This window comes from Amphibalanus amphitrite, unplaced genomic scaffold (assembly GCF_019059575.1).
Source record: "Amphibalanus amphitrite isolate SeventyFive unplaced genomic scaffold, NRLGWU_Aamphi_draft 000310F_arrow, whole genome shotgun sequence".
NCBI classification, from domain to species: domain Eukaryota; kingdom Metazoa; phylum Arthropoda; class Thecostraca; order Balanomorpha; family Balanidae; genus Amphibalanus; species Amphibalanus amphitrite.
Genome location: NW_024881805.1, coordinates 312,535 through 325,853, shown reverse-complemented (window position 1 = coordinate 325,853; position 13,319 = coordinate 312,535). Strand labels below are relative to the sequence as shown.

At 51.8% G+C, this 13,319-nt stretch overlaps 2 protein-coding genes across 4 annotated transcripts in view; one reads left to right on the top strand and one right to left on the bottom strand.

Moving 5' to 3' along the window:
* The window catches only part of LOC122388138 (nuclear pore glycoprotein p62-like), a 36,964-nt gene extending 32,864 nt beyond the window's left edge, over positions 1-4,100 (top strand). For all 3 annotated transcript variants that reach the window (XM_043378957.1, XM_043378956.1, XM_043378955.1), the window contains 4 exons: positions 250-1,593; positions 1,874-2,008; positions 2,710-2,806; positions 3,036-4,100. In XM_043378957.1, coding sequence (XP_043234892.1) covers positions 250-1,593; positions 1,874-2,008; positions 2,710-2,806; positions 3,036-3,132 — 1,673 coding nt within the window. In that variant the 3' untranslated portion in view covers positions 3,133-4,100. The remainder of the gene's footprint in view (positions 1-249; positions 1,594-1,873; positions 2,009-2,709; positions 2,807-3,035) is intronic.
* Positions 4,101-7,815: 3,715 nt separating this feature from the next.
* Positions 7,816-13,319, bottom strand: part of LOC122388141 (serine/threonine-protein kinase SIK1-like) — a 55,507-nt gene continuing 50,003 nt past the window's right edge. The window contains exons 8-10 of the mRNA XM_043378961.1: positions 10,787-11,392; positions 10,186-10,328; positions 7,816-9,477 (exon numbers count right to left, since the gene is read on the bottom strand). Coding sequence (XP_043234896.1) covers positions 9,312-9,477; positions 10,186-10,328; positions 10,787-11,392 — 915 coding nt within the window. The 3' untranslated portion in view covers positions 7,816-9,311. The remainder of the gene's footprint in view (positions 9,478-10,185; positions 10,329-10,786; positions 11,393-13,319) is intronic.

Here is a 13,319-nt window from a genome sequence, read left to right as displayed (position 1 = left end):
GCAGGATAGCAAACGCTATTATATTTGTCAAAATATATGCAGTAACGTGGAGTGCGTGAGACTCATATGGTAGTTAGCTTGAATAAAATGCTAAAAATGATTGAGTAGCGATTAGGATGGGTAAGCTCAACTTCGAAAGTTACATACACTTTTTAACGTTTGAAAAAAGTAGTTAGCTAATGTGTAAAATTGTCCGAATCGTTATTGTTTTTTAAATGAAATATGTTATGGTGTATGTATTTATTCCAGAGTCGGCCACCTTGGTGCTGAAGATGATGACATCCGAGTCAGACTTTACCGGTCAGTTTCCCGATCTTCTCGCCTACCTTCAATCGCTGGTGACCGCTGGTACGAAAACCAACGACTCGATGGATACAGGGGACGTCGTCGTCTTCCCCAAATCTTCGACAACATCTGGTGGAGGATTTGACCTAAGCCAGCCAGCCAAACCTTCAGCGAAGACTGGAGGATTTGATCTCAGCCAACCAGCTAAGGTTCCTGTGAAGAGTGGAGGATTCGATCTCAGTCAGCCAGCCAAGTCTCCGGCGAAGACAGGAGGATTTGATCTTAGTCAGCCTGCCAAGCCAGCAGTGAAGGCAGGAGGATTTGACCTCAGCCAGCCAGCTAAGGCTCCAGGAAAGACTGGAGGATTTGATCTCAGTCAGCCCGCCAAGCCAGCAGTGAAAGCTGGGGGCTTCAATCCTAGTCAGCCTGCTAAGCCAGCAATGAAGACTGGAGGATTTGACCTCAGCCAGCCAGCTAAGGCTCCTGTGAAGACTGGAGAATTTGACCTCAGTCAGTCCGCCAAGCCAGCAGTGAAAGCTGGGGGCTTCAATCCTAGTCAGCCTGCTAAGCCAGCAATGAAGACTGGAGGATTTGACCTCAGCCAGCCAGCTAAGGCTCCTGTGAAGACTGGAGGATTTGACCTCAGTCAGTCCGCCGAGCCAGCAGAGATGGCTGGGGGTTTCGATCTTAGTCAGCCAGCCAAACCTTCTGTGAAGACTGGAGGATTTGACCTCAGCCAGCCAGCTAAGGCCCCTGTGAAGACTGGAGGATTTGACCTCAGCCAGCCAGCTAAGGCCCCTGTGAAGACTGGAGGATTTGACCTCAGCCAGCCAGCTAAGGCCCCTGTGAAGACTGGAGGATTTGACCTCAGTCAGCCAGCTAAGGCTCCAGCAGCGACTGGGGGATTTGACCTCAGTCAACCAGCCATACCACCAATGTCGGACGCTCCGGGCCAGCTCAATAAAGAGACAAAAATGACAACTACCTCCCCAACATCAGAGACCCTGCTAACTCCCAGCCTTAGGTCGACCCCCACGGTTTCGCCCGACACCCTCAGTGTCACCACCTCCGCTGGTGTGGCCGCGACCACGGAAACCACCAGCCAGGGAGAACGCCGTCAAAGAGCAGCAGGCCGCGACGACGCAGGACACCATAGCATGCCGATCAAGAAGAAGGCAGAGAGCGATGACAAACCTGACGGCGGAGAGGGAGAAAAGAAGAAGACTCTTCTTCGGCAGCTGGACAGTTTGAGGACGCAGCTGGTCGACGACAACGAAACATTCCCCGCCAACTCGTCCACTTCTAAGGGTTAGTTCCATGCTGAGACACAAAGTCGGCGATTTACTTGTTATGGAGTTATTTTGCTTTAGGTATTGTCGCTTATAAATGCGTAAAAGAAAATGCTTCCATGGAGAGGTTGCAATCTAGATAACTATCACCATCAAATAACAGCGCTGCGCATGACATACCTACTACACATCAAAACGCGTTGCTGCCGGTAGACATGCCTGATGCCACAATATTTACTAATCGTCCAGCACCGCTGGCTGCATCTGATGACGACTGGCCTGGCGCCGCGTGTCCGCAGCCCTGGACGTGCTGGAGGCGGAACTGCAGCGTCCCGCCGACTCCGAGGGCACCAGCTGCACCGTCGCCCGGATGGTCTGCAGCGAACTACCTCCACTCAGCAGCTGCACCGGCACCTCCGCCGGAAAATGCCATGGTAACCGACTGGGTAACGGTAATGGTAACTATGACAACCACCACCGGGACACGGTAACGGTCTCGGCAACGACACGGTAATGGCGGATGACACAGTAAAGGACTTGGTATAGTGGTAGGAGACGCAGCAACGTCACTGTAGCAGTAACCGAAACAGTTGTTGACACAGTAGCAACGGTAATGGACGTGGGAACCACACGATAATGGTAATTGTACCGGCAAATAGCGCGGAAACGACACGTCAGCCAAACGGTATAACGACATAAAAATTACAGGGTTACGCTTTTAACGACAAAGTCAACGGCATGGTAATGGGAAATAACATGATAACGCATATAACGCTGTAAACGGCTCAGTAAACGACAGGATATATTAAAAGACATTATAATCACAGTAAACACGTTATAATCACTGTAAACAAAACGGCGAATGTTGGCAAAACGGTGACAGTAAACGCCATAGTAGAAATGATATGGTAACCAGCATGTCAACAGTAACCGTCTCGTTAGCCGTTAAGTTTTCTGTGCGATACAGGGAACGACTTAATGGTTAAAGAACGCATGTCTTGATCAAATGTTGCTGCTTATTAATGGAATGCATTCGCTGGTCCGTGGTCGCACATGTAAACTGTAAACTGTATGTAAACTGCACAGTGCACATGTAAACTGCTGAGGTGAAGTGGGTGGACAATCTGCTTTACAGAGAAGCAGCCGATGACTCGGGAGGGGATGATGGTCGCCCTGCTCGTGCCCATCACCATCACCACCATCGGCATCATGATCTACGTCCTCTTCTGGAAGTGAGTGCATTCAAGAACTTTCTGTCTCATACTGTTGCAATGTATTTTTGTCCCCTTCTTTTGGTTTATTCTTAGCAGAACTAAAGACACGCATCTCGCGATGTTTGGAGCAGTGTACAGTCTATAAAGTACTTTGCGCTGTTCGGTATCGATTGTCGCCGTCGCTGAGTTGCGGCTGCCCACGTCGCGCCGTCTCTCTCCGACTCCCCGGTGCCGTGACTGCCGACAGGCGCGTGGGTAGTCAGGTGGACGTGGAACAGCCGAGTGCCGAGCGCGCCGGAGCCGCCAAAAAGGCCGAGGCCGGCGCCAGCCAGCCGGCCGCCTAGGGCCGCTGGCCGGGCGTGGTCCATCTGAAGACCGGCGGTAGTCGACGGCGCACGCCCGGCCAGCTGCCGTTCGCACCCGCCGCTCCCGCCGGCGCCCGCGCCTCGCCGGCCACCCGTTGTGCCGGCGCCCACACGCCCCGCGACGGCGCCCTGACGCCCGGCCGCTCCGTGAACGATGACGCCGAGCCCGTCAGACAGCACTCGGACGGAGCCCCGTGAGCTCCGGCGCCCGAAAACGTCCCCCTCTCCGACCTCCGTCACTCATCGGGGCACTCCCTCGCACATCGGGGCGCCCCCTCCCCTGAGTTTCAGTATCCGGAGTGAACGGGCGCACTCGAAGCCACCAAGGTTCAAGGGGTTTTGGGAGTGCCCTACAATCCGTCAGAATCGTCCAAGACAGAACGGGAGGCACCCGATGACCCCCTGGAATACCAGGAGCGCCCAAGGAAAGCCCTCACCTCACTCATTCACTACAAGGGAGGACGGCCAACTTTGGTCGTTTGCCTACGTGGGGTTTGAGGGTCACGTCCTGGTGATGTCTGGTTGATAAGATGCAGGTAACGTCCTGTCTAAGCCCAGTGGGATGCCGCTGATTGCTGGGGGTAACGGTAGCGCTAGGATGGGTGGGCTGACCTGCGCCGCGTGCTGCGAAGTCAGGTTTGCTTCAGAATACGGCTGGTGAGGATGGTTCGGTAACGACAGGACCGCTGTCCGAATTGAACATTATTTGTCTTGTTCACCGACACGGTTCGATATTGTACCCATGGAGACTTCAAATGTATTTGATGTTAGATTGATGTGAAATGAACACCCTGTAGAGGGTTTGGAATGACAGTGCGCACCTAAAGAGGATGAAATTCAGACCTCCTCACTATCCACGTTTATCCTCAAGGCCTAAGTTATCGATAACTGGTTGTAAAAGAACAACAAGTAATGTTACTATTCTGAATAAATCGGTAGGTACAGTTTGTATTTGCATTGTTAACCCTCGCCCATGTAGGGGGGGGGGGGGGTGCAACCCCTCCCCCCTGAGGTTTTTCTTAGCTACACGCCGAACCGTTTCAGATAGCCTGCTCAAGTTTTCAGTACCCTTTGGGGCATCCTTTGCGCAACTTTTGGTATTTTTTTTTGTCAAGGTCATGTCAGGTCACGGAGTTATGACGTCATAAAGGGAACGACCTCCGGCCAGATTTACGCTAAATTGGAGATTGCTTCACATTGGTATAAATGCCGACTGACCTGACGCACTGATGGATTGTTTCAGAATCACAACTGGCTGATTTGACATTGGCACAATGTCCGTTGACATTTTGAAGGTCACTTAAGGTCAAGGTAAGGTCAGTGACCTCGGTTAACCTGTAATGACTTCTTGCACTTGTATGCCTTTTCGGGGTATTTTGATGCCCTGAACTCGAATTTGCTATCCATTTCAGGCATCGTCGGTTGTATCTTGTAGTTCATTTTGGGTCAGGGTCAGGTCAGTGACGTCACACGCCTGACGTGACCCAATGCACAAATGACCTTGCAGACTTCCGATGCTCCCAACGCATCATTTTTAGAGTTATAACATCGAAATACACACCAAACAATAGAGAATTGATCAAGGATCACGATAGTGAAGGTTTCAAGTCGATATCTCTTACCGTTTTGCCGCAATCGGCGCGGAAATATGAAAAAGTTAGATTTTTCCTAAAATTTGACCTTTGACCGGTCATAAGTAGGTCAAATGTTGACCTAGGACCAAAAAAATATGCCACCAATCGCGAGATCTCGTTGAGAGCAATCCGTTGATCTTTTCCGCTAAGCTCTACGACGCTTCGTTTTCAAACGCCAGAGGGGGTCGCACCAACCCCCCCCCCCCCCCTGCGTGGGCGAAGGTGGCAAAACACCGTTTACGGGCGAGGGTTAAGAGGTATGCCTGTAAACAAATAACTGTGAGATATAAATGTTGTGTTATTACATATATGCTGAATGCGACGTATTTACCGAAACACTATTTTATTGATGTATTTATCATAGTGACAACGGGTTAGTAATGCTGATGGCGAGAGTTAATCCGCGCCCTGGTGGGGTCTGTTTATAACGCGACCAGGTGGGGGGAGCTATTTTTGCCCCCCCCCCCCCACTCGTATCTCCGAAATTACTGAACGGATCCACCAAATTCAAACGGTGTTCGAAAGCCCTGTCAAATTTGTCGCAGGAACTCCAAGTTCATTGACCTTGAGTTACCGATGACGTCAAATGTCAGGTCAAAGATAAAATGTTTTGCCGGTCACGGGTCTTCTAAGGAATGCGCTATAACATCAAGTAAAACGCATTACTTCGAAAATATGCGATAGGGCTTCAGTTGGATAGGAAATATGTTGCTATTAGAGGTCACTGATAATACCAGGTCAGGTCATAGGTCAGGTCACCAAGGGTCAGCTCATAAACCTAATTTTACTGGGGCTGTGTGATGCATGTTTTATGGCTATTTTTTCATTTCAAACTCAATGCTGCTGTTTATAAGACCATCAGGAACGGTTTAGGTCACGTCCTGGTGGAGGTCAGGCGGGGTCTGTTTTTCATCAGGTCAAAAAGGTCCAATTTCAAAGCTGATTATATTCATTCGATGCAGCTCGTCACGGAGAGTCTAATGGTGGTCTTTTTTTGTGCTGCGTTGTCTAGAATTGCTAAGAATTGAGTCTGAAAAGTTGACGTTATCAATTTTGAACAGTTTTTTTGCTCTAACCTGGCCAAAAAAGAGATATCGATCTAAAATTTAGTATGTGAATAGGAGTTGGTAAGCGCTATCACATATATTCCGTTTTTTTTTTAAATCGAAAAACGTTTTGGGTTTTTTCGCAATTATATCCTTTAAAAAATATTTATGGAGGGTTCAAATTCAAAGTTTTAAAATATCGAGATAGCTGTTTCGTAGCCCTGGTAATCATACACATTTTACGTCTGAAAGGTTTTTCTGTATCTTCAAAGCTAAAGGCTTGACAGCTCTTCCTGCGAAATCTTTTTTGGGTCGAAAACGGCAGAACATGACGTCACTAACGACATTTGCGGCCAACCTATCAAAGCCTTTGGAAAAGTTTTGGTCAAAATATGTAGAATTGATGCCCGGGAGGGAATTCTGAAAGTTTGGTGACTTATATCGGCGCAGCGGTTCTGGGGATATAGGTATTGAAAGTCAGGAGGGGGGGGGGGGGCAAAAATGACCCCCCACCAGGGCTCATGTTAACTCACGCTAATGTGCATATCAATGCCTCTGCTAGACGTTTATTGCGACAAATTTGAAAACTGATTTAGGACGGGCAGTTTTTCGGCTCGAATTTAAATCATAATTACGAGTATACACAGAACAATCATTTCGGTTGCGAGTATTTTGGCCAGTGCCATGCTAACAATAGTGCTCAAAGGGTTTGATAAGCATACATATACGCTCAATGTCTTATCGTAAAATAATATGTTGCTTTCATGTAATCAATGTGATTTTATTCACACACGCTTTTGAGGTGGTGTCGCTTATATCCATAGACCCTTCAGACTCTTATTTTCTCGGTAGTATTTTCTGATGACCATTGTATGACATTCGTGATATTGCGGACCGACGCTTGCTCAATTAGCCTATTTTTCAACAAGCTTGCTGCTTTGGACGTCCCGAGTTGTTTACTGTCTGCTTATCGGGCAATGTGCTGTAATAGCTGGATGGAAGTTCAAGGAAGCGGCCGTGTCCTTGCCCATTTTGTCACCCAACGTAACTGATCGAAAACTGTCACTCAGCGGAAATACAATGAACCTAGTAGTCCTAGTACCTACCTGTAGCTGTATGTTGGCTGTGCGCCCGACGCGACTGTGATGTTCAATAAACTTTGCGGAGTGTGACGAATGTGTCTGTGCTTATGCACTCTTATAACTATTAAAATGGTACATCTCAACGTTGGCTACGTTTCTTTGCGGAGATAAAATTTATCCACTCTCCCATTTAAGTACCTACAAAAAAATGTCCTCGCAAGCATGACGTAGGCTCTATAGTCTATACCCTCGTAACCCCCCCCCACACGCACACACCCATATGAGTTAACTATGCCTATTTACCTGCTTAAATAAATGCTACTTTTGAGTGGGTAACAAGGCATCCATACCTATTTATCAATCAAAGAATTAGTTATTCATTCAGTAATATAGCACCTTTTTGCCATTGACAGTACTGATTGTCGTATTTGCTTAGCAGTTAGCTAGGTGAGATTCTTTTGGTCATTAGAGACCACTTCACGATATCGGCTGAGATAAGTAGGTATGTGTGTAAGTACTCCAGAAATATAACGTAGAGGGCTGAGTCGACCCTCGGACTGGCTAGCTACAGCGGCTCAGTTCATTCCGTTGGGATGAGGGTGTCACGAAAAGGTTGGCCAGGCCGCCCAGTCATTCAAACGGACACTCCGAAGGGTTATGGTAGGGTTCCTTCCGTAGGTATCTGCATTCTGCTCTGCCCTCTCTCGGTTGTCGAGTGGGTCAACTGTGGTGATCGGTAGCCCAGACAAAGTAGTGCTGGGTGGATTGCGAAGGATTCTACCCTGAGAGGACGGATGCATTTTCATAATAGGTAAGGTGGGGATCTTATCCGTGATCGCCACATTACCTACATGCTTACGACATTGCTCACTGACTACGATAAGAAACACACGCCATGTCACAATGCTTAGTCTTTTATTGGCAACCCTGGTTGCATTCATAATGGAAACAAAGCAACTGACATGAATACCGCCCTCGCGCGGTAAGTTTTATGGCGTCGGCCGACAGTAGGTACAGGTGTCTCGGTGCGCCCAGTGGAGCTCTATCGTACAGGTGCACCGTGCACGACGAATGATGACTGGTGCTGCCACCTACACTGCGCTCGGCCTGCCACCTGCCGGCTAGGAATGGCGGCTTGCCGACGTCGGTCTGCAGCGCCGACAAATGAAAGACTGCAGTCAACCACCCCGACTAGAGTAACGACAACTGAGACAAAAACAAAACCGTACTCGACGACGCTCCACGCACATTGAACATAAGACATCGGTACAAAACGCGCGCGCCATACTCGCCGACTGACTAGAAAACGCCTGATGTCGGTACAGAGCCGGGCTCGCACGCCTGAGGTCAGCGAGTCCCTTCTCTCAGAGACGGGTTGTGAGCGATGCCACCACCACAGTCCAACGCATGCCACCGCGCGATCCACGTTTGGTTCACATCTTTAGAGCTACACGCGACGGCCTAAGTGTAAATATACGTGTGACGCCGGTGGGCGCGGACGGGCGCGGGCGGCGGTAGCCGTGAGCTCAGCGCCGCCGCGCTGATGAGAGGTCCCTCCGCCGGCAGCACCGTCCCCACTGGCGGCGCCAGTGGGCTGCCTGAGAGACGCACTGGCCGGCCGCCGTCCGCCGGTGAATCGACAACAGTGCACCGGCCTAGGCCGCTCCAAAAATAACACCTTTCTGGGCACGCATGCACGGCAAACGGCATGTGTCCGGTTATTGCTGGTTTGGCTAGACAAGCGGCGCCGGCCCTACGGTGCTGGCTGCATTCAGGAACATCTCAGTCACCCGCACACACAGAGACAGTCGCTCGCTCTCAGTCGCCCGCCTCCTCAGCCTCTCTCAGTCACAGTCAGTCGGCCGGTGGGCTCCGTGCACCGCGCAGTCGCGGCAGAGAGGGGCATCGGGCCGGGTCGGATCCACATCCCCCAGGGAGCGGCTGCGCCGGCGCAGTGACCCGCTGGGCCCGGCCCGCGGCGGGCTGGCCGTGATACGAGCAGTCGCTCCTCCCGCCTCTAGTGACTGAGTGCGCCGTGCGCGGTTACCAGTGCTGACGGCGGGCTCCCGTCTCTCTGCCCAGCTGCCCCCGCGGCGCAGTTCGCCCAGTCCCAGCTGCCGACGGAGGGCTGGTCGACAGCCCGTCTCCGGGCCGGACAGCCTCCGTCGCTCCGTCAGCGCGCTCGGCCCGCTGTCCACCTCATACCTGGTCGCCGCCTCGTGCACCGGCGCGAACCTCGTGGGGCCGGCACACGCCGCCGGGAGGTCTGTCCCGGCTGTCGGCGGGGGCGGGGGCGGGGGCGGGGGCGGCTCGGGCCAGAGCGGCGGGCGGCCGGCGCGTGCCGCCCTGCCGAGCCGTACCGCCCCCAGTCGCGGTCATGGCCGGCGCGGTGGCTGTCAGCTGTCTGCCGAGAGGCGAGGCGTGATCTGACAGTTGGCCAGGCTGTACTGCAGGTTGTCCCAGCCGTCACCGGCGGCTGCGTCCTCAGCGATCGGCTGGAAGTGAAGCTCGGGCTGCAGCAGCTCGGCAGCCACAGCGGCCGGCTTGTAACAACAACGAGGTCTGGAAAAGAGCAGATGGAGAGCTTCGGTTACTGGAAGCAGAAGGCACACAGACTCGTGTGGGGGAGTTCCGTGGAATCGCGACTGTGACATATGTGAAGCCATTGAGTTCCTTTAAATGAAAAAGTTTTTCCTTGGCATTAATGTTATAACCTCCGTCGAAGGTTGCAAAAGTTGAATAATTTCTCATACCTTCAAGCAATCATACAAAAGATAAGAGTCAACGCTCCGCTGGCATGCATCCCTCCCAAAAAATACAATGCATGTTTTCCACCCGGAACTCAACATCTCGTAGTAAGTAACGGAGCGTATGCGTTTGCTGGAAAGAATGCCTGACAGATAGACTGTACCGCCAGACACGCTTGTACTGCGGCACAGTCTACGCACAGGCACTCGCCGAGCACCCATACAGCGCGATGAAGAGCGCTCGCAAGATACCGACAAAACAGTCACTTTTATCACGATTTAAGCAGGATCAACTTACTAAAAAGAGCATTGGTAATTCCTCGGATCGATGCCAGTTTAGCGCAAACTTGTCTCTCCATCCGACAGCTTTACATGCACTCAACGCTTTCCCATAGTGCAGTTGACTGTTATCGAAGACCGACGCCTAGCAACCGGTTCAAAGTGTCAGCTCTGCAATGGCGGTGTATGAGCCGGGGGCGGCGTCGGAAGCGGAGCGGCGGGGTGGTGGGGGCTGGAGCCTCACCTGGGAGGCCGTTTGAGCTGGCCGTGCCGCTGCCGGGTGACCTGGGCGCGCAGACAGGCGTGCTCCTGCTGGAGACAGCTCAGCTCGGTGAAGCCGCCGGCCTTCTGGCCCTGGTTCAGACGGTGACTAAATGCCACCAGACCCTGCCGACAGAACAGCCGTGCCGTCAGCGAGCTCCGCACACACACACATTACTGGCGGGAGTCCTGAACAACGGGACAGGGCGCCTGTGCAAACGTCATAGCTGTCAGCAGGCTACAACTGTGGGAATGGGCTGGTGGCGCCTGAGAAACGCTGCACTTGCACTGAGCACAGTTCAACATTTTCTCATGTTCACTTTTAGGGTTCTTATACGTCTGAATATGAAGAAAAATTAGCACATTCAAAAGTGTTACCCAACTGTTGCAGATTTGCATGCAAGCAAGTTCTTGCTATTGATAGTTTCATATCTTATTCAGACGAATAAGACGCAAAATTATTCCAAATATAATGAAGATAGACGTTATTCAAATATAAAACACGATCAATATAACCGTTGGCGCGCCCACCGGCTACCAGTGCAGCGAGGCAAGCACTCAGTCCGGCGAGTGTGGGACCTCACCTGAGAGGCGACAAGGCCATCCGAGGCGCGCCGGCCCTCGCGGAAGCTGACGGGCGAGCGCCGGCCGCCAGCCGCCGTCTCCAGCGGGTTGTGACGCACACTGTGTCGGCAGGCGAGCGTCGGCCGACACGGCGGCTTGGCCAGCGCCGGTGGCTGGTAGCACGAACTCGAGCTGCTAAACATGTCCGGCTCCATCTGCGAGTCAAACGACTCGAAGTTGTTGGACTCGGTGCTAGTGACGGAGCCGAAGGGCGACTCGGGCGCCAGCGCGCCGTCCGACGGTTTCCTCGCCACCGGCGGGTGGCGGACGCCCGCGCCGGACGCCCCCGTCGGCGCCGTCGACGGGAGCAGCTCGTCGACAATGTCCACCTCGACGCCCTCGTCGAAGGAGGGCGCTCCACCGTCGCCGGGCGCGGGGGCGGGGGTCGGCTCGGCGGTGTCTGGTCCGGCAGTGAGCCGCGCCGCCTGTTCGGCCACGCTGCTGGGTCTCCGGCGAGCCAGGCCGCAGCCGGCAGGGCACGGATAGCTGCTGCGGTGGTGGCGCAGCCGCTCGTCCAACAGCAGGTAGATGCCCGCGTGGTGATCGTACGCGTGACGCAGTACCGACTGCGAACAGAGGACGGTAAATAACGGTCAGACGGGACGGAGAATGCGCCAAGAACAGTCAGAATGGTCCGGAAAACGATTGAGAACAATCACCTGAACGGTGAGCGAAGGGGACGATCAGATGGGACTGAGAATGACATGTCAAACGGGACGGAACAGAGACCAAACCGATACCAACTTGGTATTTGGTATTTCAATCCTAATGTACTTGGTATTTTGTTGGCATTATGAACCCTCACTTATGTATAAGAGGCTGAGAAATTGGTTAAAAGTCGGTATTTCCCTCATGTTATGAAGTTGGTTCGGTATCGGTATTTCTTCACGGTTTATGTTGGTATTTGGTTTGGAATTGGTATTCATATTTTCTATAATTGACATCACTAATAAATACTGAACAGCTTTGGATTGTTTGTATTCCAAATGTTTACTTTCAGGACGAGTACTCCTTGTCATTCGGTCGTCAACTCCTCTCTCCGACTCCGGCTTAGCGCAGGCACGTATAACCTAGAATTTGGCCGAGGGGGGGGGAGCGGAGGAATCCCGTAGAGAGAGCCTCCTACCTACAGAGGGCCCTCTACCCGAGGAGTCAGAGGGGCCCTAGTGGTCAGACACAGACACTAGCGGTTATTCACAGGAGGCCCCATGTAGTAAATTGAAGGACCCTAGGTGGCAGGCGAGTCGGAGAGCCTTGATTGCCCTGACGTAATTTTTTTGGGGATGCCCATGAATTTCGTTCGTCTCCGACGTGATTTTGGCCAACGTGGGCCTTCTACCAGCATGGGCCCTGAAGACCCCTACAGGGAGGCGCACCCCGTCCGTCCCCCCTTCTGTACGTCCCCGGTCGGTCCAGCGGCTCCACACGCGCCTACCGACACACAAGAAACTCTTGCCATTATGTTTGCTTCTGACGCAATCATGACAGAATTACGTTCTATTGATATGCATGCTGCCATTGCTTTGGAGTCGGTCTTTTGAATTTCTGCGTTTTTTTTTTTTTTTTGATCGGCTCCACTCTCCAGACAGCTGGCTCAGCCTGATCGACCAGAGCAATGCGACACCTATACCAACTTGATACCAACCTACTTGGAGGGGTGGTCAATTCATGAAGTGCGAATGCGAAACATGGCAATAGATGGCGGCAGGCGGAACGAACAGCATGGGGAAGGCTGGGACACGCATTGAGAAATGAAATCCGTCACTTCCCAGATTTCGAACGCATCCATAGAGTGCATTACTTTTATGTGCTTGCGTTCGGTCTTGGGATTTCTCAGCAGATTTCGCCAACAGTAGAGAGATTGATCTAGAATGTCTCGTTATCGGAAAAGTATGGTAGCCATACACCAAATGGTTTTTGCGTATAGCTACCATATTACTTCCGATATGACTGTTGACATTACTGCGGATATGACGGAGCAGTGCATTGGCAATATGCCAAGGGCAGTAACATGCCGTCAGTCACGTCAGTCATCGGCCTTGGCTATCTGTAAGAATCTTGGCAGGAATCTTGGCCTTTTCTTGGACCCATAGCCTCGGCCTTCGACCAATCATATCGCCGAATTCGCGGGCGGTGAGAGACAAATACGGCGTGCCAAAGACATATTGGGTGTCTCAAAATCACTGAGAACTCTGTAGCTCAAAACTGAAGCCCTGCACTCTTTTAGATCTACCCCGTAACCCGTTGAGTGGCATTCTTGTGAAAATTATGTAAAGATATTTATCAGAATAAGGTAGAAGTGTAGGGGGTGGCAGGTGAGGTGCAGAAGGAGAAGAAGAAGAAGTTGTACCTATCCAGTAATTTTATCTTGATTTGTGGACTAGACGAAGACTAGATTTTGATGAAGAAATCGACAAACTTGAACTGCAGGCAAGGTGTTGGTTTGTCATGCCGATTGTCTTGAAACCCTTCCTTTCCTTTTAATCTTTCAAT